General features: G+C 40.8%; 2 protein-coding genes and 4 non-coding genes across 9 annotated transcripts; 5 read left to right on the top strand and 1 right to left on the bottom strand.

Annotated features, from left to right (window-relative positions):
* The first annotated feature begins 2,412 nt into the window (after positions 1-2,412).
* EIF4A2 (eukaryotic translation initiation factor 4A2) lies at positions 2,413-8,671 on the top strand. 2 transcript variants are annotated; one of them, XR_006299400.1, is made up of 12 exons: positions 2,413-2,526; positions 3,328-3,373; positions 3,460-3,592; positions 3,873-4,012; positions 4,809-4,977; positions 5,089-5,198; positions 5,398-5,541; positions 5,844-5,981; positions 6,228-6,317; positions 6,540-6,619; positions 7,057-7,163; positions 7,874-8,000. XR_006299400.1 is itself a non-coding variant. In XM_043594640.1 (11 exons), the coding sequence occupies exons 1-11, from the start codon at positions 2,498-2,500 to the stop codon at positions 8,016-8,018; spliced, it is 1,224 nt and encodes a 407-aa protein (XP_043450575.1). In that variant the 5' UTR covers positions 2,413-2,497; the 3' UTR covers positions 8,019-8,671. The 2 variants fall into 2 exon arrangements, 1 of the variants encoding a protein (XP_043450575.1); XM_043594640.1 differs by lacking the exon at positions 7,057-7,163 and having other exon boundaries at positions 7,874-8,671.
* LOC122492542 lies at positions 3,703-3,771 on the top strand. The gene has a single exon (XR_006299714.1). It is a non-coding gene; the product is annotated as a small nucleolar RNA SNORD2 (small nucleolar RNA).
* LOC122492536 lies at positions 5,591-5,766 on the top strand. Its single transcript, XR_006299708.1, has one exon. It is a non-coding gene; the product is annotated as a small nucleolar RNA SNORA81 (small nucleolar RNA).
* LOC122492507 lies at positions 6,034-6,165 on the top strand. Its single transcript, XR_006299682.1, has one exon. It is a non-coding gene; the product is annotated as a small nucleolar RNA SNORA63 (small nucleolar RNA).
* Positions 6,344-6,483, top strand: LOC122492516. Its single transcript, XR_006299690.1, has one exon. It is a non-coding gene; the product is annotated as a small nucleolar RNA SNORA4 (small nucleolar RNA).
* Positions 8,421-25,987, bottom strand: RFC4 (replication factor C subunit 4). 3 transcript variants are annotated; one of them, XM_043594643.1, is made up of 11 exons: positions 25,680-25,987; positions 23,464-23,600; positions 21,821-21,899; positions 16,677-16,756; positions 14,312-14,431; positions 11,744-11,887; positions 11,433-11,553; positions 10,400-10,525; positions 9,092-9,172; positions 8,894-9,010; positions 8,421-8,813 (listed from the first exon to the last, which is right to left on the bottom strand). In XM_043594643.1, exons 2-11 carry the CDS (start codon positions 23,586-23,588, stop codon positions 8,718-8,720), a joined length of 1,089 nt encoding a protein of 362 aa, XP_043450578.1. In that variant the 5' UTR covers positions 23,589-23,600; positions 25,680-25,987; the 3' UTR covers positions 8,421-8,717. The 3 variants fall into 3 exon arrangements, with proteins under 3 accessions (XP_043450578.1, XP_043450576.1, XP_043450577.1); XM_043594641.1 differs by having other exon boundaries at positions 25,375-25,692; XM_043594642.1 differs by lacking the exon at positions 25,680-25,987 and adding an exon at positions 25,206-25,336.
* Positions 25,988-27,584: the final 1,597 nt, after the last annotated feature.

Here is a 27,584-nt window from a genome sequence, read left to right as displayed (position 1 = left end):
AAGCCTACTGTTTCGAAGGTTCTGTTGTACTGACAAATTCGTACTAATTGCTGGATTTCCTCTGGTGAACAGTGGCTTACAATTGTTAGCTGGATTTAGAATGGTCAGTTGAGGCTACTGAAGAGTATACATGGCCTCACATGATCCGGGGTAGCAAAGAAGCAGATGCAGTTGACTTTGAGAAGGCTTTCTAATTTTAGATCTCAGGTAAGTAGAAAGTTTATCACAACCATAAAAGAATATGCTCTCTGGGGCGCCTGGGTGGCGCAGTTGGTTAAGCGTCCGACTTCAGCCAGGTCGCGATCTCGCGGTCCGTGAGTTCAAGCCCGGCGTCGGGCTCTGGGCTGACGGCTCAGAGCCTGGAGCCTGTTTCCGATTCTGTGTCTCCCTCTCTCTCTGTCCCTCCCCCGTTCATGCTCTGTCTCTCTCTGCCCCCCCAAAAAAATTAACGTTGAAAAAAAAAAAAAAGAATATGCTCTCTGTTGGTATACAAACTTTGTTAATATGTATATTTTGGATCTTTAACTCACTTACTACTTGGTGGTATTTGGTAACCACATGCAAATGTTCCGTAAGCACAGCATTTATTAGAAGTACATTGTAACGCTGCAGGCACTGTGGCTTTGGCTTTTGACTGTGGATTTTTACTGGATTTTTGATTGGGACGCTTTCCCCACCCTCCCCCCCCCCTTTTTTTTTTTACCTTGAAACCTCTTTAGCACTTGTGATCTAAACCAGAATCTAACCTTTATTTATTTTTTTAAAAGAGATTCTGGAATCCTCCACAGCATGTAACAGTAGCGCTAAATCTAAAGTAAACACTCAATAATTAGGTGTTAACTGTTGATTGATTTCACCCTGTGATTCATTGGTTTCACCCTAAGGACTCAAGTGAGACTAAATGGTTGGTCATTTTTCTGATTTAGTATTTCCTTGGGTTTCTTATATCCCCGGAGAGTTTTAGTAGGTTTTAGATGAGACAGTAGGGATCTTTGACCCATTCTCAGAAAATGTCTGGCATTACCTCCAATCTGAATTTGATCAGTATTACAGGGGGATGGGTAAGGAGCAGCAGCCCTAAACTGGGGCCCAAGTCTACTTTGTCATCTTGGTATTAGCTTTAGTCACAGTTTCTGGCACGCCAGGATTTTTCAAATAAATTTTTTGGAAAAAAATATATTTAGAATTAACTATCATATATATATAAAATTAAGAGTCAGTTTTTCTAGTTAGCTGACTTTAGGTGGTTGTCTGAATTAATGAGGAAATGTTTCCCTTGACAATATTTTGCAGTGTGGGTAGCATTTTAAAGTTAAATGACTAAATACATTGATTTTTTTTTTTTTTTTCAACAGGCCTGGGTTAGGGCTACGGTTGAAAATCTCTGGGGCTTAAAGAATCAAGCAGTTTATTTAAGCAGCAAGGGTTGTACTGCTCTCACTTTCCATTAAATCAACATGCATTAGGTATTAAACAACTAGAGTTCAAAGCCTTTTGAAAAAACAAAAACAAAAAGACCAACATAGACTAGAATCAAAAATCTATCTAGTCCCCAAGGGGCACGGAGCTGTAGCTGCCGGAAGCGTCCATTTACATTCCTGCATCACAGGAAAATTACTCGTTCCTTAGCTGTTAAGCATTTGCAAAAGTTCAGTGATTTTATCGGGCATTCCTCACACGTTAAAATTACTATTATTTTAAAAAGAGAACGAGAGAAGACCAGAGGCAACATGAGAACAGAGTTGCCTACTCCAGAGACATTTGTAAATGACACTAAACAGTTTTTTGCCGCTTGGCACAATGTACTCCGGTGCACCGGGTTTTCTGGGACGAGCTGGGTGGCCGACATCTTCCCTCGCAGGAAGTTTCACACTTTTAAGATCTGAATAGATGTTCAGCGCTCAGCTAGCGGCCAGAAGGCTCTTCACGGTCGAGTTGAACAGCGGCGGGAGGCGGCGGAAGAACCCGAACCCCTCCTCCCCACCCCCTCAGGTGCAGAGCGGGGCCGTGCCCCAGTCGCGGGCCCCGAGCGCCGGCGGCGGACGGCGAGCTCAGCCCCACTGGCCCGCGGGGAAACGCCGGCTGCCCAGCACGCAACCGCCCCAGGCTTCCGCCTCCCGGTCCCGCTCGGCTCCCCCGGCCGTCTCTGCTTCAGGGACGCGGAAACCCCGTAGGAGCGGGGCGGGCCGGGAGCTTGGTTTGGCCACCCCTTGCTGCAATATTCTTCCGCCGCAAGGCAAAGAGTCCCAACCTTCCCCCAAGGTCCTGGGATTTCCAGCGGCCCTGTAAGATCCAGAAATCACTAAATTTGGATTTTCCCACCCACTTGCTTAGGATATTTTCTGAGGTAAGGACCCCAGGGTCACAATTTGGTGGATTACCGAAGAGCGACAAGAAAATTCCTCCGCAGAAAACGGGTTCCGGCCGCGAGCCTATAAAAAACGGGTGGCGCGGTACCGCTGTCTTTCCAGTCGGGCGCTGAGTGTTTCTTCGGATCATGTCTGGTGGCTCCGCGGATTATAACAGGTATGGCGCTTTCTCGGTGGTGGTAGTTTGTGGTGAAGGTCATATGACGCGAGCGGACAGTGTAATGGACGGCGTGGGGCAGGGAGCTCTGGGTTCATGGGCGTTTCCTTGGGGTGCAGTACCCCCCTGCCCTTCGAGAAGCTTCCATGATGGGTAGGGCCTGGGTTGTGGGATGACTAGGGTACAAAAACGGAGTGGTGTTGGAGGGTGTCCTCTCTCCCCCCGAAGACGCTTTGAAACCGCGGCCGGTTTCCCTGCCACGGGGCCACGTTTAAAGGGGTGGCGCAGTCCGCAGTCGGTACACTGTAACGGGCCGAAAGCTTTATTGGCGGCGGGTGGCGCGAGTTGTAGTGCTCGACTTTGGGTGGGGTGGGGGGAAGGGTGGCAGCGGCGCCCGCTCGTCACCACCACAAGGCGGCTGGGACCGCGCCGGCAACGGGGTCCCTGCGAACCGTTGGCACAGCTCTTGCCAGGCCTCGGCCCGCGTCAATCACCCCGGCTTGCGCAGTGTAAGGGGCGGAGCTCAGCGCGTGGAGCTCTCGCGAGACGGTCTGCCGCCGAGACGGCAGCGCCCGGCGGTCGGGCCTGGGGGGGAAGGGCCGCCGTCCGTGGGGCCTTTCCGGGCGTCCCTTATTGTCGGCCTTCGGACTGGCGCGCACGGGCCCTCTTGTGCTTTAGAGAGTGTACACGTGCAGGGGAGGGTAGCCCGAGGAGGCCGCCAGGAATAGGGCTGTCCCTTGGTGTGCCCCTGAGAAGACGTGGGAAAGGGAAGTTCTCTAACTGCAGTATTCTCGTCGGCAGAGAACATGGAGGCCCAGAGGGAATGGACCCCGATGGTGTCATCGAGGTAAGGAATGTGTGTGGATTTTGAAACGGTGGAAAGGTGAGCTTGTTCATCCCACTTACTCGGTCTTTTTTATATGTAACTTGCAGAGCAACTGGAATGAGATTGTTGATAACTTTGACGATATGAATTTAAAGGAGTCTCTTCTTCGGGGCATCTATGCTTACGGTTTTGAGAAGCCTTCAGCTATTCAGCAGAGAGCTATTATTCCTTGTATTAAAGGTAAAAGAACTAGTTAGCACTTGATAGAAATGAATTAACTGTTCTACATAGACCTGGACCATTAAAGGGAAAATAACTTCTGGGGGACTAGCACCTGTTTGTATTCCTTAAAGTGAAATGATGGCAATCATCTTTCGGGACTGACCTGAAATGAAGAGAATGCTCATTGCTGATCACTTGATGATTTGGGCATAATTAATGTTCCAAACGGAATACACGGTGTGAACTAGAAGTGGCGGTTTGATGTGGGATCGGTAAATATGTATCCTACTTTTTTTAGGGTATGATGTGATTGCTCAAGCTCAGTCAGGTACTGGCAAGACAGCCACATTTGCTATTTCCATCCTGCAACAGTTGGAGATTGAGTTCAAGGAGACCCAAGCACTAGTATTGGCCCCCACCAGAGAACTGGCTCAACAGGTATTGATAGTGTAGTTCAAAAAAACTGCTTGCGTGTTGCATAGGTTTCAGGTTTCACAACTGTGAAGAATTTAAAACTTAGTGTAAATCGGTCCTATTAGAGCCCTCCTTTTAATTGTCCATGCATGCAGGGAGTTGTTGAAAGTTCAACATAGGAACTGGGTGTGCAGGTATGGTTTGCAAGGTTGTGTAAGAGGTTTGAGAAACCAAAGTGTTCTTTTCAGGGTGGACTAGGTCTGTTCCCATTTTGAAGTTTGAATGCAGTTGTGCAACATGAAAACTGCAGTGACATGTTCTTTGACTGTCTCAGTAGTTTGTGATGCATCTGTTGCATGCTATGTTTTCAAAGCTCACTGCTATATTGGCTTTGAAGTAAAACCTTGCTAATAAAACTAGGCTTTATTAAGGTCAAAATGACAAATTCCAGTACTCGGGGAAAACTTAAGTATCCACATGTTGTCCTAGATGTAATTGCAGAGATCATTCCACTGTTCCACTATTTACCCCTTCCTACACAATGAAGAGCAATGTAGGAAATGATTGAACTCAGATCTTTTAATTAACATAGCTGGTATCTGGGGCAACAAGATTCCAAGTTTGACAAGGCATAAGGAAGACACCTTAAGGGAATTTTATCAGGAAGCTGTTAGATCAGTCTGCGTTTTAAGCTTGGAAGTAGTTAAGTGCTGTGCATGCATAGAAGCTATTTGCAGACCAGATATTTGCCATTGTGCTTTGGAATTTTAGTCACAGCCTATGGTTCTGCTGCATAATAACTAAGGGTATTGGCTTTTAGATCCAAAAGGTAATTCTGGCCCTTGGAGACTATATGGGAGCAACTTGTCATGCCTGCATTGGTGGAACCAATGTTCGGAATGAAATGCAAAAACTGCAGGCTGAAGCACCACACATTGTTGTTGGTACACCAGGAAGAGTGTTTGATATGTTAAACAGAAGATACCTTTGTAAGTATTGTTGATTGAATATAATGTTTTTGCTATTACAAATTAAAATTTGCAATCCTATTCTTACCACCGATCGAGAGCTGATAATATGTATGGCTTTGTCTTTGTCAGCTCCAAAATGGATCAAAATGTTTGTTTTGGATGAGGCAGATGAAATGTTGAGCCGAGGGTTTAAGGATCAAATCTATGAGATTTTCCAAAAATTAAATACGAGTATTCAGGTGAGCTCTAATTTTACTCCCTCTCCTATAGTAGTTGGGACTTTGGTTAATGCAGGTTGCAGTACAATTGAAATGTTGGTTTTTTTCCCTTAAAGCAATTGGTGCAGAACTGTAACAGTTTCATAGTGAGGCTGGTCTGTTTTTTGAGTATTGTGAAAGTGTGTTATTTGTGCAGTAACATAAGCATGGTCTTTTTAAGGTTGTGTTGCTTTCTGCCACAATGCCAACTGATGTGTTGGAAGTGACCAAAAAATTCATGAGAGATCCAATTCGAATTCTGGTGAAAAAGGAAGAATTGACCCTTGAAGGAATCAAACAGTTTTATATTAATGTTGAAAGAGAGGTAATGTATCTAATTACTAGACATTAAGATGTAGCTTTTTTTTTTTTTAACCTTCTTGTATAAGCACTGTGCTAAAATTACAGAACCTAAGATTGTCTTAGTTTCTGTAGTAATGCTAGCAGAGTACACACAAGAAGAAAAATAACTGCACTAGATTGTAAAGACTGGGGTGGACCTCTTTCTTAATGTCCAGTGTCCTTTGTCTGAAGATTTGGTGCTATATGTATTAGGCCTAACAATGAATTTCTCATGGGAGTTGGAAACTAGATTTTAATAACTGTGTTAACTTTGAAATATTGTAGGAATGGAAGTTGGATACACTTTGTGACTTGTACGAGACCCTGACGATTACTCAGGCTGTTATTTTTCTTAATACAAGGCGCAAGGTGGACTGGCTCACTGAGAAAATGCACGCCAGGGACTTCACAGTTTCTGCTCTGGTAAGAGGTGTTGTAACCTAGCAGTGGTAATTATAGTGTTGTATTTTCATTAAAGCAGGATTTAGACTACAATATAGCTGTTAAGTGCTGTGTTGTCGTTCCCCCTGCTCAAAATAAAGTTGTTTCTTAACTATACCTGTCTGCTATACTCCTGTAGCAGCCAGGGACGCTTGGTCTCATACATGTCAATAAAGTTAAATATTGGTTTGACTGGTGATTCTTGAATTAAGGTTTGTTAATTTGCAGCATGGTGACATGGACCAGAAGGAAAGAGATGTTATCATGAGGGAATTTCGATCAGGGTCAAGCCGCGTTCTGATCACTACTGACTTGTTGGTAAGTCTCTTACCGTTCTGTTTAATCTACCAAAAGTTTGTTTTGGGGGGAAGGTTTTTTAATAACCTTTACCAACTTGGGCTCTTTGGGAGAATAAAGAACAGACCACACTCCACAGTGGGCTATACCACTTAACATAGTTCACTACTATTTTGTGGCCTACATTACATAGCTGTGTGGGGTTTTTTTTTGGGAGTTGAACATTATATTACTGTATTTCAGGCTCGTGGGATTGATGTGCAACAAGTGTCATTGGTTATAAACTATGATCTACCTACCAATCGTGAAAACTATATTCACAGGTGAGTAGGTGGCATCTTGACTGCATTGGGAAAAGGAATTCATGTATGTCTTTTCTACTGACTGATTTATTTGAAAGGTAACTTCAAATCAGGGAAGTAAAAAGACTTAGTAACTTGGTAAGGTGTAACTAAAATTGTACTTGGGAAGATTGGTCATCTTAACAGTGGGAAAACAGTTGTAAATGTTGCCCAAATTGTGGACTGAATACATACAAATCTGGTTGTTTAGATCTGTTGGTCTTAGCTTATTTTTGAGTTTTTAGTGAAGTTCCTGTGTCCATGTGCTTTCTCGATGATTCCTCTGTAGTTGGGATTTTCTTGGTGTTGTCTGGTAGCAATTTGAGCAGTCCCTGGTTTAGTTATAGTGGCTTTATCCCTAAGTAAATTGAACTGTACTTTGTTATATGATGTAAAAAAAGACTTTTTAAAAAATACAGGAGTCGATAGCAGCAGTTGATGACGAGATGGCGCTCAGAAACGGCGTTGACGTAATTTAGGACGTGGAATCATAAGCGAAACAGCACACTGTTTGAATAAAGAGCGAGTCGGTATTTATATTTGTTTTTCTTTTGTCATGATTATTTGATATTTTAAGTTGCTCCAGCCAAGGCATTTTGTATGTTAGTCTAGTAGGTGGTTTGTGTTGTCTGGTTTCTATCAGGAAGGTAGAAAGCTGTTTTGGAGGTAAACACGTTTTGAGTAATTTGAGTTACAACGTGTGAAACTGAGCAAAAAAGCAGTGATAAGTTTGGGTTACCATACCAAATACTTGTTTTCCCACTGGAAAAAGTTGTGAGTTTTAGGCAGTAGTTAACCTTGCAGCATTTGTATTTACAGTTTACAGTTCCAGAGGTGCGTCGAAATGGATTACATAACTGTTCTTTTTGTTTTATCCCTGGTGTTTACATCTGTCCCAGGCTGACATCTGCTCTTGGCTGGCCCACTTTGGTATGGGCTTTAATTTCACTACCCCAAACACAATACTGTCATCTGCTTTAAAAGTAGTGCTCAAGACACCTGATAAAATCTCATTTTGCAGCCAGACAAGCCTTGAATCCTTTTGGCACTAACTGCAAAGGAAGATTTTTTTCTCTAGATATTGATTAGCAGCTAGTGCTCCAATTAGAAGCACGAACTATAACCTTGTTAAGTAAACAGCAGCTGATGGTTAACAAGTGGATCATCATGTTCAGTAGTTCATTTGAATTTGAGAAGAAACATTCTAATTGCTGATTTTTTTTTTTTCTTACACAGAATTGGCAGAGGGGGTCGATTTGGGAGGAAAGGTGTGGCTATAAACTTTGTTACTGAAGAAGACAAGAGGATTCTTCGTGACATTGAGACTTTCTACAATACTACAGTGGAGGAAATGCCAATGAATGTGGCTGACCTTATTTAATTCCTGGGATGAGATAGTTTTGAATGCAGTGCTCGCTGTTGCTGAATAGGCGATCACAACGTGCATTGTGCTTCTTTCTTTGGGAATATTTGAATCTTGTCTCAATGCTCATAACGGATCAGAAATACAGATTTTGATAGCAAAGCGACTTTAGTCGTGAGCTCTTGTGAGGAGAAAGGCATTGGCTTTATCCTCTTTAGAGTTAGACTGTTGGGGTTGGGTATAAAAGATGGGGTCTGTAAAATCTTTCTTTCTTAGAAATTTATTTCCTAGTTCTGTAGAAATGGTTGTATTAGATGTTCTCTATCATTTAATAATATACTTGTGGACTAAAAGATATAAGTGCTGTATAAAATCAGCCAATTATGTTAAACTAGCATATCTGCCTTTATTGTGTTTGTCATTAGCCTGAATAGAAAGGCCTTTAAAATTGATTTTTTTTTTTTTTAGGAAGCATTTGAATGCATTTTGTTTGGTATTGTATTTATTCAATAAAGTATTTAATTAGTGCTAAGTGTGAACTGGACCCTGTTGCTAAGCCCCAGCAAGCAATCATATCCTAGGTAGGGTTAAACCCCCAGTAATTAAAATTGCCATATTGCACATGTCTTAATGAAGTTTGAATGTTAAATAAATTGTATATTCACTTTAAAGGTGTTTTGGTTATTTTATTTAAGTTTTAAACATCTTACGAACATTTCAGCAATTCTGAGTTAACTGCTGCATCACAGTAGCACAGAGGCTGATCAGTTGTAGATGTTCATCAGCACCATCCGCTAAGCACTTGTCTACTTCCTACAAGAAAATTAAAGGTTAGTAAAATTTCCCTTGGAGTTCCACATTTTGCTGAAGTGTGCAAACAGGTGCCTACTTACAGCAAGTTTTTCTGTGATGATGGATTTCTGTTTGTCGGAAAGGTTATCGTTTTCTACAACCACATCATGAAGTTGATTTACAAGCTGAGTGGCTGCATGGCCCTCATCTATTAAATTCTGCAACAGGAAAGTACAGCATTTGGGGTGATTCTTTTAAGTTTTCCCTTCCCCATAGTTATGAGTGAAGCGATGACTTACTTTTACCACACCTTCTAGTTTGTCAAAAGAGCCACTCTGACATGCAGCAAATAGTCCATCGATGGTCTCAGCTGGTATTACCTAAAAAGATTATAAGGTTTGGTTTCTGGGTCTGAACATGCCTGAACCCACTTTTCTCTCAGGCCTGGGTAGGGTAGTTCATTGTATGCGAAAAGACGTCCTGTGGCATGGGATGTAGAGCTGTTAACCCTAACTAAACCCATGCAGAGCTGGAAAGCCCCTTTATGGCTTCTATCCTGAACTCCAGACACATGATCCAGAAAGCTAGGGAGCTGAGTTTTCCATATGGCCCTGGCTTTTTACCCTGTGTTGGAGCACCTTAAATTAGTCCAGTCACTAATATCCAGGGAGATGCATTTTGCTTTCCTTTGCTCCTGAGAGCTTCAAGTTTGAGCCCATGATGAAACAAGAATAGCTGATCTGGGCAGTGGGTGAACAGCTAAAAATTGTCCCTACTGGCTGCTGTCATACCCCAGTGGCTCAAATGAGCCAAGTACTTTAAGAAAGGGACTTTAAAGGAGAGTGCCCCCTGCCCCTTTCCAAACAAAGATGCCACTAATAAGAGACTGCTCTCAGAAGGCCCAAAGTACCCAGAAAATTAAAGGCAACTAATGCCATCAATTTCATTACGGCACTGAAAAATACCTTTGGGAACTTATGTTTTAAAAGTAGTAGCAGTAGTAATCCTAATAGAGATGAACCCTGACAAATGATTTCTGTAAGTAGGATATTGCCCCTTTATATATGTATGACCTTTTGGCCAGAAGAGATTTGTCAGAACAGGGACAGTTGTTAAATCTATTTTAATGCCACATCCCTGAAGTGTTGTGATGCTTCCAGGTTGTTCCCTTATTACACGGTTTCTAGCACAGTACTTGGCACATGCTATAACCTAATAACCCCAAGACTCCTATTAAAAATCCCTATTGTGATGTTAAGAAGGTAGGAGGCTGTTGGGAGGTTGATTAGGTCCTGAGGGTGAAACCCCCATGAATGGGATTAGTGCCCTATAAAAGACCTTTCTGCCAGGGGAGGATGCAGTGAGTCTAGTCCACAAACTAGAGTCTAGGCACTAAGAAGTTAGTTCTCACCAGATACTCAATACATATATTTGACCTCAGACTGCCCAGCCTCCGGAATTGTGAAATTCTGTTTATAAGCCACTCAGCCTATGGTATTTTGTTAAAGCTGCCTAAATGGAATAAACCAGCACATATTAAGCATTCTGTATATATTTGACGAAAATTTTCTAAAAGCCACAAAGCCAACTAAAAATTTCAATCTTACCCCAGCAATGTCTGTGATCACCTTCTCTGTGATCTCCTTTCCACCTGTTAATCGAGTAGCACTTTGAAGAAATGTAATAGCTTTTCTTAAGTCTCCTTCTGACACTTTAACAAGATAAGCTATTCCCTAGGAAAAAAAAATTTTTTTTTTTTTTTAACAGTGATGGACAGCCAATTATGACTTTTGGCTTTAATAAAGGAAAGTGGAAAAACACTATGTTTTAGCCTAGAGTTAATGGGGAAAAAATGTATTTTCATTTTTAGGGGAATATTATCAGTCCTATAAAATGGCAGAATTCATGAAGACAGCATCAGTCCAATAAAAGGATATAGATCTTTTGCCTCTGAAAGAAATTTGCAGAGACAGAGATGTTCCACACTTCGAATCCTATTTTCTATTTAATACATGAAGCAAAAACGATTCAAATTATGGTTAAATTCTGTTAAAATGAATTAGGCCTTTATAGTCTCTTTCTGTACCTGAATTTCATCACCAAATTTCTCCTGAAGTGAAACATTAGCTAGGACACTAAAATGTTGGGGCGCCTGGGTGGCACAGTCGGTTAAGCATCTGACTTCAGCCAGGTCACGATCTCGCGGTCCGTGAGTTCGAGCCCCGCATCGGGCTCTGGGCTGATGGCTCGGAGCCTGGAGCCTGTTTCCGATTCTGTGTCTCCCTCTCTCTCTGCCCCTCCCCTGTTCATGCTCTGTCTCTCTCTGTCCCAAAAATAAATAAACGTTGAAAAAAAAAAATTAAAAAAAAAAAAAAATCTTGTCATTATGCAGAGATTTTTTGCAGAATTTGTATCAGGTGTATGAAATCTGCCCCAGTTCTGGGTCTCTGAAATATAATAAACTTCTAATAGTAACAAGAATGCTGAAGAGCTATATAATTCCTCGACATTCCAACTGTCACTCTTTTAGCTTAACTTTGCCTAAAGGTATCAGAAATTAAAGCAACACATTTGATGCTTTCAGGACCTCTTTACATGAATTCATCAAAGGAATTAGTAATTGCAATAATTAGGAATTACCTCATTGCTAATTTTGACATGTTCTTTATCAGCAATGTCTAGTAATCGCTGCTGTTGAATTTTATCTGACAGTGGTTTGAAGCGGAATTTAGAACATCTAGAGGTCAGAGGTTCAATTATTCTGTAAAATATTGGGGAAAAGAAAGTCAGTATCTAAAGAATTTCCCCCCAAAGACCTTTTTATCAGAACAAATCAAGATGTGATAGAGGAGAAATTACTGTAGCCTTGAAACATTTAAAGTTTTTTTCTCCCTAATTGGAGTTATCAAAATAAGGCTGCCTAGCATCTATCTTCAGGGCAATACACATACCGACTGACATAATTACAGATGAGACAGAATCGGGTGGTTTTAGACTCCTTCTCCATGGTACGTCGTAAAGCTGCCTGAGCAGCCGAGGTCATAGAATCTGCTTCATCCAGAATCACAATCTTAAAAGGTGGACACGGCTTCCCACTGATTCAGAGAAACAGGAGTTATAATTCACATATCATCACCACCACAATCTACTTTTAGAATATTCTCATGGTCCCCCCAAAAAACCCCATGCCCACTAGGAGTCACTTCTCCCAACTCTCCCAGCCATAGGCAATCATGGATCTCTACTTTCTCCACAGATGTGCATATTCTAGACATTTCATATAGATGGAATAATATGTTGTCTTTTGTGATTGGCTTCTTTCACTTAGCATGCTTTCAAGGTTCATTCATTTTGTTGCGTCATTACTTCATTCCTTTTTATGGCTAAATAATATGGCAAAGGGATATACCACAGTTTATTCAGTCATTCATAAGTTAATGAATATTTGGATTTTTCCATGCTTTGACTATTATAAATAATACCGCTATGAACATTTTTGTACATGTTTTGAACAGACCTATTTTTTCATTTCTTGTGGGTATATACCTAGGATTGGAATTGCTGGGTCATCTGGTAACTCTATGTTTAACTTTTAAAGGACCCGCCAAAGTACTTTCAAAATGTTTGTACCATTTTACATTATAGTCAGCAAAGTATAAGGGTTCCAATTTCTTAACATTCTTACCAATATGAATTATTTTCTTTTTGATAACAACCATCCAAGTATGTGTAAAGTGGTATCTCATCATGGTTTCCATTTGCATTTCTCTGTGGCTAATGATGTTGATGAGCATGTTTCCACATGCTTACTGGCCATTTGTATAGTAGTCCCCCCTTATCCACAGGGAGTACATTCCAAGACACCGCTGGATGCCTGAAGCCCGGGATAGTGCACCAAACAGCATACAAATATATATACCATGTATTTTCCTATTCACACATACCCCCTATATACTTACCTATGAAAAAGTTCAATTTATAAATCAGGCATAGGAAAAGATGAACAATAATGTAATTAATAATGAAATAGAACAATTACAATTATAGTGTAATAAAATTTATGTGAACATGGTCTCAGAATATCTTATGAGACTGTACTAACCCTTCTTGTGATCATGTGAGATGGTAAAATGCCTATGTGATGAGATGAAGTGATGTCAGGCTACTAATGACCTTCTGAGGATTATGTCAGAAGGTAGATCATTTGTTTCTGTACTTCAGCTGAGTGCAGGCAACTGAAACCACAGAAACAATATATAACGGGGGGGGGGGAGGCGGGGGGAGAACTACTGTATCTTCTTTAGTGTAAGGTCTATTCAGTTCCTTTGCCTTTTAAACTGGGTTTTCTTTTTATCATTAAAATGTTAGAGTTCTTTATATATTTTTGATCTAAGTCCCTTATCAAATACAGGATTTATATGCATTGTCAGGCCAAGGTAGATATCAAAAATCACTTTCTACAAATTCTTAAATATGCTCAGATACAAATTTAAATATATGCCAGCTTCCAAAAATTTTATCTTGGTACTTTGCCATCTAAGCAGTATAAGTAGCTGACTAAACATCACTGTTTAACTCAGGGCAGTCCTATTTAAATTATTAATAATACCTCCTCTTTTAGTCTAAAAGTGTCTGAGTTTGGACAAGAACTTATATGGTCACCTTAAGTATGAAATATACACTGAAGCTTAAGATACCTGAAATTTTTTTCAAATAACACAATAACAAAAATCTGGATTTTTTATTATGAGTGTACCACCAAACTATCAAATTTGATTAATACTCCTTAGACAAAACATCAGTTAAAAACTCTTGACAGTAAACAATTTAAAATTAGTTATTATAATAGAAAGGTCACTTGATGGGTTTAAATAATTTAGATAATTGGGCACCTGGCTGGCTCAGTCAGCAGAGAATATAACTCAATCTTGGAGTTATAAGTTCGAGCCCTACAGGGTGTAGAGATTACTTAAAAAAATAAAATCTTAAAAAGAGATATGATCCAAGGAGTTGGACAGGGGTGCCTGGGTGGCTCAGTCGGTTAAGCTTCCGACTTCAGCTCAGGTCATGATCTCACGGTCCTTGAGTTGGAGCCCCACATTGGGCTTTGTGCTGACAGCTCAGAGCCTGGAGCCTACTTCGGATTCTGTGTCTCCTTCTCTCTCTGCCCCTCCCCCACTTGTGCTCTCTCTCAAAAATAAACATTAAAAAAAATTAAAAAAGAAGGGGCACCTGGGTGGCTCAGTCGGTTAGGCATCCGACTTCAGCTCAGGTCATGATCTCACGGTCCGTGAGTTCCAGCCCTGTGTCGGGCTCTGTGCTGACAGCTCGGAGCCTGGTGCCTGCTTCAGATTCTGTGTCTCCCTCTCTCTGACCCTCCCCTTTCATGTTCTGTCTCAAAAATAAACATAAGAAAAATTTTTTAAAAAATTAAAAAAGAAAAAGGAGTTGGACATTTGGCAGAGAAGTATTTTACATGCAATGACATGGGATGAAGAAGGGAAAGTGAGCTTACTTACTCTGAACGACTTCCTGACACAGTTAATTGAGCAAAATTCTTCACTTTTTCTCTAACAACCTGTATTCCACGTTCATCAGATGCATTTAATTCAAGAACTCTCAATCGAAACAACTCAGGCCTATGTCAAAATGAAACAAATATGAAACATCATACAGCATATAAATAACCAAGGTTTAAAATACATTTTAAAAATGGCACATTTTGAAGTAGTTTAAAATCCACCTAGTAAACACTATAGATAGAAGGCACACAATCACTTGTGTATTTTTTCTTTCGCATAGACATAGGTTTTTTTCCATGCAGTTTAAAAAGCAGATGGGAAAAAAAAAAGATGGTATCACATAATTTATAACATTTTAAATCAATTTTTCACTTAGGATTATATCATGAACATCTTGCCATGTCATCAGAACCACCGTAAATATCATTAAAAAAAATTTTTTTTAACGTTTATTCATCTTTTGAGACAGAGAATAGAGCGTGAGCTGGGGAGGGGCAGAGAGAGAGGGAGATAGAATTCAAAGCAGGCTCCAGGCTCTGAGCTCTCAGCACAGAGCCCAACGTGGGGCTCGAACTAACTGACCGCACGATCATGACCTGAGGAAGTCGGACGCTTAACTGACTGAGCCACCCAGGAGCCCCATAAATACCGTTTTAAAAGCTTTATGATGTTCTATCCTATGACTGTACCATTTGCTTATTGTTGGACATCTAGATAGTTTTAAATATGTTCAATTTTAAATACTGCTGCAATAGAGCATATTTTCGATTATTTCCATAAGGTGGCTTTCTGTCAGCGCTATTACTGAATTAATACATGAAGTTTTTCTTAAGTGAGTTTTTAAAAAAATTCTTAAAGGTAGTTCACCAGGGGTGCCTGGGTGACTTAGTCGGTTAAGTGTCCAACTTCAGCTCAGGTCATGATCTCATGGTTTGGTTCTTGAGTTTGAGCCCTGCATTGGGCTTCACAGAAGCGCACTTCAGATCCTCTGTCCCCTGCCCCTCCCCTGCTCACGTGTGCTCGCTCTCAAATTCTCTCTCTCTAAAATAAATATTAAAAAAAAGTAGCTCACCATAGGACCATCTGAGAAATCAGAAGAAAATTAAAAGAACAATTAAAACACCCTGCCACACCAGTGTGTTGAAAATGGGTTCCCCTTTTTCATTATACACATATTTTTTAATTAAAAAAGAGTTGGGATTTAGTCTTCTCTTTATTTTTCCTAAACAGCATGAGATCCTAGGCATTTTTCTTTGGGCATAAACACACAAAGCTCTGTGTATATATTTTCTATTTTAAAACTACATATACTATGAAATGTGGAATTCATAATTAAAGTTCTTTTAGTTCTATAAGGACATTATTTTTAAGAGGATATTTTAAAAGTTATATAATTTGGATTGACCTCTCAAAAAACTAATAAAGTACTTAAGTTCATTATGACTACATTGCTAAGGCCGGTTCAGTTTGGACTGGAGTTGTGGAATAATCCAAAGAACTTTTATAATTTCCTTGAGAAACAAAAGTTGCTGTCAAATAAATAAAATATTAGGTTCACAGAAGCTTCCCCATTTTTCTTCCTTCACATTTCACATAGTTCCTTCACATTAGTTCACATAGAACTAATTATCTCTACATATTTGGTGCTTTCAGAGGCATCTGATTATTTTTACGTGTAGGATTTCAGATGTACCCTTTGACCTTATGCTTGATACAAAAATTGTGGAGAAATCCAAGGGCTGCTCTAAAATGGTTGGCTAAGCCAAGACAGTCAATCCAGAAAGAAGAATCTAAGAAACTGGCTCACAGATTTTCTGGTGTTCCTGGACTCCTACTGCATCAACTACCACATACTGTGCTCACTCAAGATACTTAAGGGCAAGGAGCTGGCCTAGTTACTCCAGAGGCAACGCTGGAAAGGCCCGAGCCAGAAGAAACTCTGGAAGGGGTGGTGTGGGTCAGTAGCATCAGACACAGCAGATTCTATCACACAAGGACATAGATGCGAACACACCATTAACAGACTGAGGTGAGTATTGGCATGATTGAAGAAAGATAGGATAGGTCCTCTGGGCTCCAAAAATCATAACGAAAAAGTTCAAGTGATGAAAAATCATGACGCTACTGTGTTGTAGTACATTCCAGCATCTGAATAAGGTTCAAAATGAAGATTACAAAAGATGTAGCCAAGCTTATTTATTGGAGGGGAAGAACTTGAAATGGGCCCGCCGAATTAATAAAAAATACAGAAATAAAAACAAAGCCAATAACCATGCAGAGAAACCAAATACAAGTTTTTAGAGAAAGAAAAGCAGAGATTTTTGGTGTCTAGGCCTTTTTAAAGAGAGAGATTTGAACTTACCCAAAAAGCTCTCTAGCTGCTGCCAGAATAGTGGATGTTTTTCCAGTTCCAGGTGGCCCATAAAACAAGAGATTAGGGAGCTGTAGAAGTTAAATTTTATTTTTTAAAAACTGTATTCTGGCACAAATAGATGAAAATGATGACTGAAAATGTCTATGGAACAGTGCAATGACTTCCCTAATAGTGCACATATCTCAATACAAATATTTCTTCATATAACCAGTATCACAGTATTAGCAGTTGTAAATCCTGCTTTTTCTTTTTTCAGGTAATACTGTACTTTCTTCCAAAATGTCTAATATCTTAAGCTGAATCCATATTTCTGACTGCTCTATTCCCAATATACTTAAGTGAAGCTTTCAAAGCTGGAATTAGGAACTTTTTTTTTTTTTTTTAAAGATTAAATTTCTTAAGTAATCTCTACACTCAGCGTGGGGCTTAAACTCACAACCAACCCTGAGATCAAGAGTCTCACACTCCACCAACCGAGCCAGCTAGGCACCCCAAGACTGGAATCTCAGGCTTCTTTCAGTGCCCTATCCCACCCTTTGCTCAGGATTGGGCAAGATTTTATATTTTATAAATATGTCAGTTGCTTCAAAGAGGAAACGGACCAAAGGAGAACCTGGATTTGGCTAATACTGAGGAAAAAGGAATGAAAAAGACTCATCAGGGCTCTCGATAATGTTCCAAGAGTAGGAGAAGAAAAAAAAAAAAAACATTTATTAAGTGCTAGGTAGTACTCTATACCATGATTATATACTGTGTAGGGATGCCCAATATGTCAGGGAGAATTAATTAGAGGAAGAAAGGATTAAACTAAATCACTATCTTTTTGTATACCTTAAATCTCATTAGCTTGGCTCATATCAAGCACACAATCTGTGGTACAGACTGATAAATCTACAAAAATCTAATGAGCTGTTACAAAACTGCATTCTTCAGTACGTCCTTTCACATACAGAAATCACCGCACATAGGAAACTAGGCAGCACAGTTCATGTGTTTCCACTCTTGTCTAACCCTCAGCCTTCCCATCCATTCTTCACCCAAATCAGATGCCACTCTGCTTGCCACTTAAAAACTATTCATTGACTTCACACTCTACTTAGAAAAACAAAACCAGACAAACAAAAATCAACCTATACCTACAAGGACATCCATGATCTGCTCACCAACTCTCTCACCTTCTAGGCTCCAACTTACAGTGAATTCTAACAACTAAGCACTTTATGGCCTATGTTTCCCCCATGAGCTAGGTAGGGTCTGTTTTTTTCTGTTTAGCCAACTCTTACTGCATTACAAGTCAGAAGCCTTCCCTGACCACCCAGTCTAAAGTGGAACTCTTGTGTTACTCTCTCATCAGTCTTTGCACTTAACACACTTTGTAATTATTTATTTATATACAGTAACTTACAGTTGTTAGTGATTGGGTTTGATTGTAAAATACCGGTCTACCTCACTAGATAGTAAGCGGTCTACCTCACTAGATGGTAAGCGTAAGAAGGTCAAGAACTTTATTTGTTCTCTTCATATCTGTGTTCTCAGCATCTTGTACTGTACTCAACATGTGTCAAATAAATAAACCGATGTACAAATGTATAGACTGAAGACTGGTACTGTCACATTAGTAACATAGCTTAAGACACAAGCTATGAGTTTCACTACTTAAAAACAAACACCAAAAACCTTCATTTTTTTTTTTAATTTTTTTTTTCAATGTTTATTTATTTTTGGGACAGAGAGAGACAGAGCATGAACGGGGAGGGTCAGAGAGAGAGGGAGACACAGAATCGGAAACAGGCTCCAGGCTCTGAGCCATCAGCCCAGAGCCTGACGCAGGGCTCGAACTCACGGACCGCGAGATCGTGACCTGGCTGAAGTCGGACGCTTAACCGACTGCGCCACCCAGGCGCCCCGCAAACACCAAAAACCTTCTAAGCATTTTAACCGGTTTTGGAATCAGGAAAATACTAGCCTCATAGAACAAATTTGGTAGTTTTCCTTCCTCTTCTACTTTTTTGATTAGTTTGAGAAGAATAGGTATTACCTCTTCTTTAAATGTTTAGTTGAATTCACCTATGAAGTCATCTGGTCCTGGACTTTTGTCTGCTGGGAGTTTTGGGATTACCAATTCAACTTCATTACTAGTAACTGGTTTATTCAGATTTTCTATTTCTTCCTGATTCAGTTTTGGAAGATTATATGTTTTTAGAATTTATCTATTTCTTCTAGGTTGTCCAATCTGTTGGTATATACTTTTCCATCATGTTCTCTTATAATTCTTTGTATTTCTGTGGTGTCATTTGGTATCTCTATTCTTTCATTTCTGATTTTGAGTCTTGTCTTTTTCTTGAGGAGTCTGGCTAAAGGCCTATCAATTTTGTTTATCTTTTCAAAGAACCAGCTCTTGGTTTCACTGATCTTTTCTACTGTTTTTGTTTGTTTTAGTCTCTATTTTACTTATTTCCACTCTAATCCTTATCATTGCGTTCCTTCTAGTAGCTCTGGGCTAGTCAACTTGGGTATGTCAATTTTATTAAAAAAATATTCCTGGGCTTCTTCGTCTTTAAGATTATAACTATTTTTTTAAATATTTATTTTTGAGAGAGAGTGCATGCGCTCATGCAAGAGAATCTCAAGCAGACTCCGTGCTGTCAGTGCAGAGCCTGACACAAGACTCAATCCTATGAACCATGAGATCATGACCTGAGCAGAAATCAAGAGTTGGATGCTCAACCAACTGAGCCACCCAGGTGCCCCTTTAAGGTCATTACTATTACTTTGATTCATGCATGCTTCAATATTTATAGTAATTCATCCATGTAACTATCACATACAATAACTTAAATTCTTTGAAACATGGCAAAGTTATTAAGCCTTACATTACATAACGGTGATATATATGGTGCGTTCAAGAACTGTATGTGGAATATTAGGGCTTAAAATTGATTTCTGGAGGTGCCTGGGCGGCACAGTCGGTTAAGCAACTGACTCTTGATTTCGGCTCGGGTCACGATCTCATAGTTTCTGAGTCTGAGCTTTACATGGGACTCTGTGCTAACGGTGTGGATCCTGCTTGTGATTATCTCTCTCCCTCTATCTCTCTGCCCCTCTCCTGCATACTCTCAAAATAAATATATAAACTGAAAAAAAAAAAAAGTCTGAAAAACCTCTATTATAATTCTACTTTAATAACTTCTAATCTAAATGAAGGAATGAGTACTCACTTCAGCAGCACCTACACTAAAGTAAATGAAGGTATGGATTGTTTTTCTTTACTCTGTAGAATTTAAAAGTTATTTCACCTTGGGACACCTGGGTGGTTCAGTGTTAAGTGTCTGGCTTGAGTTCAGGTCATGATCTCATGGTCCGTGAGTTTGAGCCCCACATTGGGCTTGTGCTGATAGCTCAGTCTGGAGACTGCTTCGAATTCTGTATCTCCCTCTCTTTCCCTTCCCACTTGCACTGTCTCTCAAAAATAAATAAACATAAAAGCATTTATTAAAAAAATATTTCATCTTTAAGTTTTCTAAAACTTGGTCTGAAAACAAACATAAAATATTAAACAAGGGTTTAAAAAAGAAACTTCTTAATTCAGCCTTATGAGATAGATGGTATAAAGTCAAGAACTGGATCATAATCCCACTACATATGCCTAAAGAGTTGAGAATACTACCAATTAAAATATATCTTGTCCTGCAGTCTGTGTAGTTATTACTATACAATTAAAATTGTATACACCAGGGGCATCTGAGTGGCTTAGTCAATTCAGCATCCGACTTCAGCTCAGGCCATGATCTCACAGTGTGCAGGTTCAAGCCCAGAGCCTGGGGCCTGCTTTGGATTCTGTGTCTCCCTCTCTCTCTGCCCCTCCCCCACTCACGCTCTGTCTCTCAAAAATGAATAAACATTAAAAAAAAATTTTTTTTAATTAAAAAGAAACTGTATACACCAAAATTAAAAGGTAAAGACATTTGTGTCAAGATCAAATCAAAACAAAAACTGGCAAAGATTTTAAATAGTTTGAGAAATAGAACTTCTTTCAAAATATGTACTACTCTAGTATAATTCCAGGAAGAGAATAATGGCAGCAAAAGCCAAAAGAACCTCTAATCCAAAGTAGCCAGGCAGACAGGAAGGAAGCAACTCTTCCTCGGGAAAAAAAGTAAAAACCACATCCCACTTTCATCTGCAACTTTTCCCCTTCTTTTACTGAGTTCTTAAAGCACTTCATAATACAACTTTAAACTGCTAATTCTTCTTACGGAGTTATCTTGCCCCTGAATAACCTAAGATGCAAGTCATTCAAAGGTTTTTTGGGTTTTTTTGTTTTTTAAGAAAGGCAGACTGCCACATGCAGCACCTCATTTGGATGTGTCTGGAGTCTTGGAAACTTGACTACCCTATATTCTCCTACAAATGGACCTTGAGAGCTTGTTTGGAGGTTTCGGCAGGGGAGCGCAGCTACTCGTACACCCTTGACCAAAGAACGGTCCTCCTCTATCGGGGAAGGTTGTCCTCTTCAACCGAGCGTGCAGCTTCGGGAGGGACACACATGGAGCGGTGAGGGAGGAAGGGGACACCCGCCTAGCCAGCCAGATCAGCCGAATCAACCCTGGCCATCAATGGGGTGACAGATGTTACAGCCAGATCACCCTCACATCCATAAAGAGTTTTTTTAAATCTCACATATCACAGCAGGAGACACAATGCTATAAGCAGAAATACTCATGTTTTTTATGTTGTAGTTCAAACCAAATCCTAACATTAGGTGAGCAATTAGAGTTTCAAAGAATCTCTAACTCTTCTTCAGAGCACAATTATCTATAATTCTCTTATTTATTTGGCTTGCAGATTCATTCTCTGTCACTCTCCACCAAAATAAAAGCTCATGAGCCAAAGAACCTAGCGTGTCTCGTTCAATGGTCTCCACTTGAGTATTACATAACAATGCCACAGGACAGAATGGGAGATGCTCAATCAATATTTGAACCAATCATCCACTGTACAAATAGTTATCAAGGGCATACTGTATGTACAGCTAGTATTTTAGGGGAGCAGGCAATTATAAAAGGAAGGAAGAGGGTAAGTAAATTAAATCTTCAATCTCCCAATGACGTGACACATCATTTGCTACTCACATCAGCTCCTTCTAAAGACTTTTTCAGTACTGCAACCACTTCTTCCTGGAAAGCAACTTCATCCACACATTTTGGGCGACTGGAAAAAAAACCCCAGAGATTATTTAGTATAATAGCCACAGTAATGTCTTAAGTGTTCCTTTTGCTAAAATACCAATGATAATTCTTATATATTGGTGATAAAATGGGAAACTTTCATAATTGGAAGTAGTGGAAGCCCCATTTGTATTTACCTTAAGCTAATATATACTGAAGGAGTGAAATCACTTTTCCTTTTACATGCATTGCTTGCATCTAGAGTACTTACAACAATGAAGTAAAAATATTTTGCTTTATTACACCACAAATGTCCACTGGTTAAAAACTTAAAGTAAACAATGGCCTAGAACATAATATATTTTGATAAGATCATGCACTTAAGCTGAAAAGAGAGACCTACTTAGCACCCCAGAATAAACACCTATTTTGGTTAATACAGTTAATACACAGTTAACATAGTTAATTGGTTAATACCAATTTCATCCATCACCTAACTGTGCAGAAAATGCATACCTATTCACTTGACTGAGGGCTAACAAAATAACAAGTTTAACCAAAATGAAGTATAACAACATATAATTTTCATCTTACATCAGTAGTGATTTTAAGAGAAACTGGAACAAAGTTATACTCCTAACCCTAAGATTAGGTACTGTACTTAGTTGGCTAAAAGCTCTTCCTTGATTTATACATTTCTAATTAATCAGGTCAATGCTGGGTGGGAATTTTATGTCAGATAATGCTTTCTAGGGAAACCAGTGTATGTTATACACCAGGGTTTCATATGCAAATACCTGCAGGGGCCAAGGAGAAAGCAAGAGTAAAGAAGGCAGAGTGTAAGGCAAGAGAAAACAGAAGAACGATGGCGAATTGAAGAACATATGACCTTGCCAGAACGAGAAGCAGTACTCAGGTCTCATGGTGTCAAGTAAGAATCTGCATCTAGTGCTGTCTAATCCCCTGAGAAGCTGAAAACCTAGGTTTCCCCCCCTCCGGTATATTTTTTAAATTAAAAATCTAGATTCGAATGTGAAATCTCCCATTTTAAAAACCATCGTTGGTAGCAAATAAAACACGGGAGGATTTTATTTGACCTATAAGTAATCCACAAACTTTTGGTAATAATTGAGGCTATATTATTATAACACCAAGGGTTATAACAACTTGTCATAATATCACTTAGCTGATTTAAATTTAAGCGCCACCTCAAGCGTTTTTGCCAAAATGCATAAACAAAAACTCAACAATGTCCACCTACCAGCAATGAAAGGGGGAACAGATTATTTGGATTTAAATGGAACTCCTGACAAGCCCTTATGGTCACCTTCTAGAAACTGTTTTCTTCTGCTGTATCTCAATCCCTAAACCACAGACCTGAGTTATACACAAGACCTTAGTTCATCTATAAAGTAATTAAACTAGATCATTCTATAGTAGTTTCAGCTGCAAGGCTCTATGACTTACCTAATTGGGTGATTCTTAAGGACATCTAAACAAAGCAAATCATCCCTCTCCCCGTAAGTTAAAAAAAAAAAAAAAAGTGATCAAAACTGGTTAGAGACGTAATATATTAACTATTTCAACAAAACCACAAGCATTCTTACTATTTTTCCACCCACGGAACAGGTTTGGCTTTCTTGTTCTCTCCACTGCTTCCAGCTGTGGCAGCTACTCGATCCTTCAGTGGTGGTTTAGTACTGACAGATGTGCCTTTTAGAAAAGCCTGCATGGTTACTTCACCCTGACCAGGTGCAAGACAGAAAAGGAAAAGCTCTTTCGAAATCATTATGAGGACATACGGCGTGAAAGCACGCTTAACCTTGTGCAAAATATTCCAATAATTACTTACCAAATAAAGGACATCACCTCGTGACCTAGCATCCTCTAAATGTATTGTGCTGAGAACTAAAGGGACCATAAAACTGGCCGAAGTGCTTAGGACACTTAGAATTTATTTATACTGAGAGAGTTACAGAACAAAGATAAATTTATGAATGAAAAATTCTGAATTCCACACTTTTTGACAAATATGATGTCATTAATGGCCAAACTATGCATGGGCCTCTACCATTTCGGCCAGTCTCTTCCATTTCAGTCAGGGGCCTAGCTTTAGCTCAGACCCAGGGACGGACTTAGCAATGAGGAGTTGGGACCACAAATGAGAACTTTCATTTCTTTTCTTGCGCCTAGAGCTCTACTCAAAGATCTGTTTTAGTGGCAGAGCCAACGACTACCGCTGACTCTGAAGAGGCTGTTTCGTGGGGAGGGTCGGGTCTGGGAATTTGTTGTTAAAATGGAAACAGTTCTTTTGCTTAATAACATGCTCATCCGAAGAAATCAAAACGAAGTGGGAAAGCATGAATTGTTCTAAAAAGTCATGCAAAAATCTCACCCAGAAGATAACCACTATTAACATTCAAATATACTTTCTTACAGGCAGCAGAAGGCTGTTTTAGGGATAAGAGAGCATTGTTAGCTTGCCCGAAAATTCTGTTTTTTTCACTGCTCTCGCTCAGGGCCTAGAGCAGTAACTAGTACATGATAGATGCTCCATAGTATTTGGTGACTGAATTACCATTTATGAGACTCAGCTTCCCCTTCTGTAAAAGGAGCTAAGGCCGACTCCATAAGGCAGTTAATAAAAGAATAAAAGGTAAATAAAAGAATTGTGCCAGCGAGGGCTGTTGGCCCTTTAATTCCCTGTTGGTGGGAATTAAATTGGCGCAGACACTATGAAAACCAGTATGGAGTTTCCTCAAAGTATTAGAAAACAGAGGTATCATATGATCCAGCAATTCCACTCTTGGGTATTCAAAAGATCTATGCGCCCCTATGTTCAATGCAGCATTATTTATAACAGCCAAGATACGGAAACAATTCAAGTGTTCATCAGTGGATAAATGGATAAAGATGATGTGATACACACACATGATGTTACTCAGCCATAAACAAGAAAAAACATCTTGCCATTTGTGGCAACACGGACAAACCTTGCGGATGTTCTACTAACCAAAGACAAAAGAAAGCCGAATACTGCATGATTTCACTTACATGAGGAATCTAAACAAAACAGAACAAAACAACACCCAGACTCAGCGAACAGACTGGTGCTTGTCAGAAGGGAGAGGGCAGAATGAATGAAGGGGATTAAGAAGCACAAACTTCCAGTTATAAAATAAATTGAACCACGGGATGTAACCTACAGCACAGGGAATGTAGTCAATAGTTTCTTAATGTATACAAACGTTTAAGCACTGTGGTACACCTGAAACTAATATCGTATGTCAATTTAATCTTTTTTTTTTAAAGAAATACACAGAAAAAGCATACTTCTGTGTACACATACCTCTATGCTTGGCATATGAGTAAACACTCGGTAAAAATGGTTAAAACCTGCATTACTGGATTTTTTAGAGTTACTGGATTATTCCCTCCATCCCTGCCACAGGTTGCAGCAATTACTAAACAGTACTACAAGCCAAAGCAGGGCTCTGAAAGATGCTGTACTGAGCTACCATTCTGCGAACTGGAGCGACGGGGGAAGACATCACAGGGGCATCAAGGGCGCAGGAGGTGAGGAGAGCGAAGGCCACCCTTGCAATTTCTCCTGCCGGTCGCCCGTTATCCCTGGCTCGCCTGCTCCTGGGCACTGCCTGGGCCTCTCAGCCGCTCGTCTCCGGAGCGAGGATGCCGCAGGGTCGTCCCCGGGGCTCCTGGGGATAGGGAAGGGGCGAGGTGGCCGCGAAATTCTAGCTCCGTTCCCCAATGTGAGACCATCAGGCCTCGGAGGCCCGGAGCCGCCAGACCGGGTGACACTTACAGTAGCCGCCGTCAGCACGGTCGCCCGGGTTCCCGCCACGGAACAGCCGGCGAAGGGCAGGGCGGGAATACGCGGGCACGGAGCGCGTCACTTCCGGTTCGCCGCGCGCGCTCCGCGCCTACGGGGCCCTTAACTTCTACCCCGTTTTATTTGCACAGGTGACACGCTTTGGGGGTCGCACAGACTGGGGCAAGAGTGACAAAGAGGTGTAGATTAAGTTCCACGCCGTCCCCGTGCATTCCTCGGACTGGAGGCTGCAGGGCAAGGGAAACACAGCGACCCAGGCGGGAGGAGCCGCGGGCACAGCGGCCCCGGCATGCTCTGCGAAAGTGGGCGGGGAGGGGTCTGCGACGGCTCCCACGAGGGGCCGGACGGGGCGTGGGCCTGCCCAGAGCCTGCGGTCCGCGGAGGGCCTCGGGAGTCCCGTTTTCCTCTACCGCACCGTGGACTTGATCGGTAGTCCTGGGGAGTCTCACTGACGTTTCTGCCTGGACACAATTTGGCCTGCAACCTACTTCACCCCAAGGAAAAAGGGGGGATTGGGGAGGGTGGAGTCGGTCCCTGGCCAGAAGAGGGCACCCTGATTATCCTGCCCTGTAACTCCACCTTGGTGGTTGCCTGGCAAACTTTGTGCTTAAAAGGGAGACAGCGGGACGCCTGGGCGGCTCAGTCCGTTAAGCCTCCGGGACTCTCGGTTTCAGCTCAAATCATGATTTCAGTTCGTGAGAACTGTCGAACCCCACATTGGGCTGCACGCTGAGTGTGTAGCCTGCTTGGGATTTTCTCTTTCCCCTCTCTCTCTGCTCCTCCCCTATTTGAGCGCTCTCTCTCCCTCTCTCTCTCAAAATAAATAAACTTTAAAAAAATAAAGGGGGAGGGGCGCCTGGGTGGCTCAGTCGGTTAAGCATGTACTTAGATTCAGGTCATGATCTCACTATTCGTGGGTTCGGACCCAGAGTGGGTCTCTATGCTGACAGCTCAGCCTGGAGCCTGCTTCAGTTTCAGTGTGTCCCTCTCTCTCTGCCCCTTCCCCGCTTGCACTCTGTCTCTCTCTCTCTCTCAAAAATAAACATTAAAAAGAAAAAAAAAATTGAAATAAAGGGAGAGACATCAGAAATCTGAAGTCGAGGTCTTTGCCCTTTTGAATGCATGTGGCTTATACCTCTATTAGTAACTGGCTGTTGGTGAGAGGGAGCACTTTTCCATGCAGCTGCTGTGATCATCTTCTAATCCCAGAGCCCTGCCCAGAAATCTGGTGGTGCAGATGCTCAATGAAAATCAGAAGATTGATAATAATGTTTAACCCTACCATGACACATGCCCTATGGGCCCTAGGCAAGTCTTTATCTTTACTCATTTCTTAGGTCTGAATTTTTCCTACATCTTACTGAAATCTGACCCCTTTTAAATGCAACCTTTGCTGCAGGGCTTTCCCCTAACTCATAAGGTTGATCTGGGTCTTCTCTAAATGAATGAGTATAAATTTTGTTTGATACAAGCTCAACATGATATTCATTGTTAATTTTACGCGTTTATTCATTTGTATTTTAACTAGTGCTTACAAAGTGCCTAGACACTTCCAGGTGGTGGGGTACACCAGGAAACAAGGTGGAAGGTCTTTGCCTTCAAGTAGCTTTACAGCCTAGGAGGGTGACAGTGTGATGTGTTAGGAAGACGAAGTATGGGGCTCTGAGTACATATATCCCAAGCCTAACCTAATCAAGGGGCTAACCAGATTAACTATCCTTTATACTACTTTCTAACTCTCACAGGGCCTGGTACACTTCCTGGAGAGTATAAAAAAACACACAGGTTACCTCTCTGGTCACTGGTTTACAATGTCAGGACCCATGAAAATGTAGACTTAATGTATGTGCATTTTACTGTATGTAAATTATGCCTCTA

This window comes from Prionailurus bengalensis, chromosome C2, assembly GCF_016509475.1.
Source record: "Prionailurus bengalensis isolate Pbe53 chromosome C2, Fcat_Pben_1.1_paternal_pri, whole genome shotgun sequence".
In the NCBI taxonomy this organism is placed as follows: domain Eukaryota; kingdom Metazoa; phylum Chordata; class Mammalia; order Carnivora; family Felidae; genus Prionailurus; species Prionailurus bengalensis.
This window is presented reverse-complemented; position numbering and strand designations above follow the sequence as displayed.

Coding starts and splice junctions, on each gene's coding strand:
- RFC4 (XM_043594641.1), bottom strand. CDS start 25,407: ATGTCTTCCCCCGTCGCTCCAGTTCGCAGAATG. Junction 11,888..14,311: donor GTGTCAGGAAGTCGTTCAGA/GTAAGTAAGCTC, acceptor TCTCTGAATCAG/TGGGAAGCCGTGTCCACCTT. Junction 10,526..11,432: donor ATGTCAAAATTAGCAATGAG/GTAATTCCTAAT, acceptor TTTTTTTCCTAG/GGAATAGCTTATCTTGTTAA.
- EIF4A2 (XM_043594640.1), top strand. CDS start 2,498: ATGTCTGGTGGCTCCGCGGATTATAACAG. Junction 4,978..5,088: donor GTTAAACAGAAGATACCTTT/GTAAGTATTGTT, acceptor TGTCTTTGTCAG/CTCCAAAATGGATCAAAATG. Junction 6,318..6,539: donor TGATCACTACTGACTTGTTG/GTAAGTCTCTTA, acceptor ACTGTATTTCAG/GCTCGTGGGATTGATGTGCA.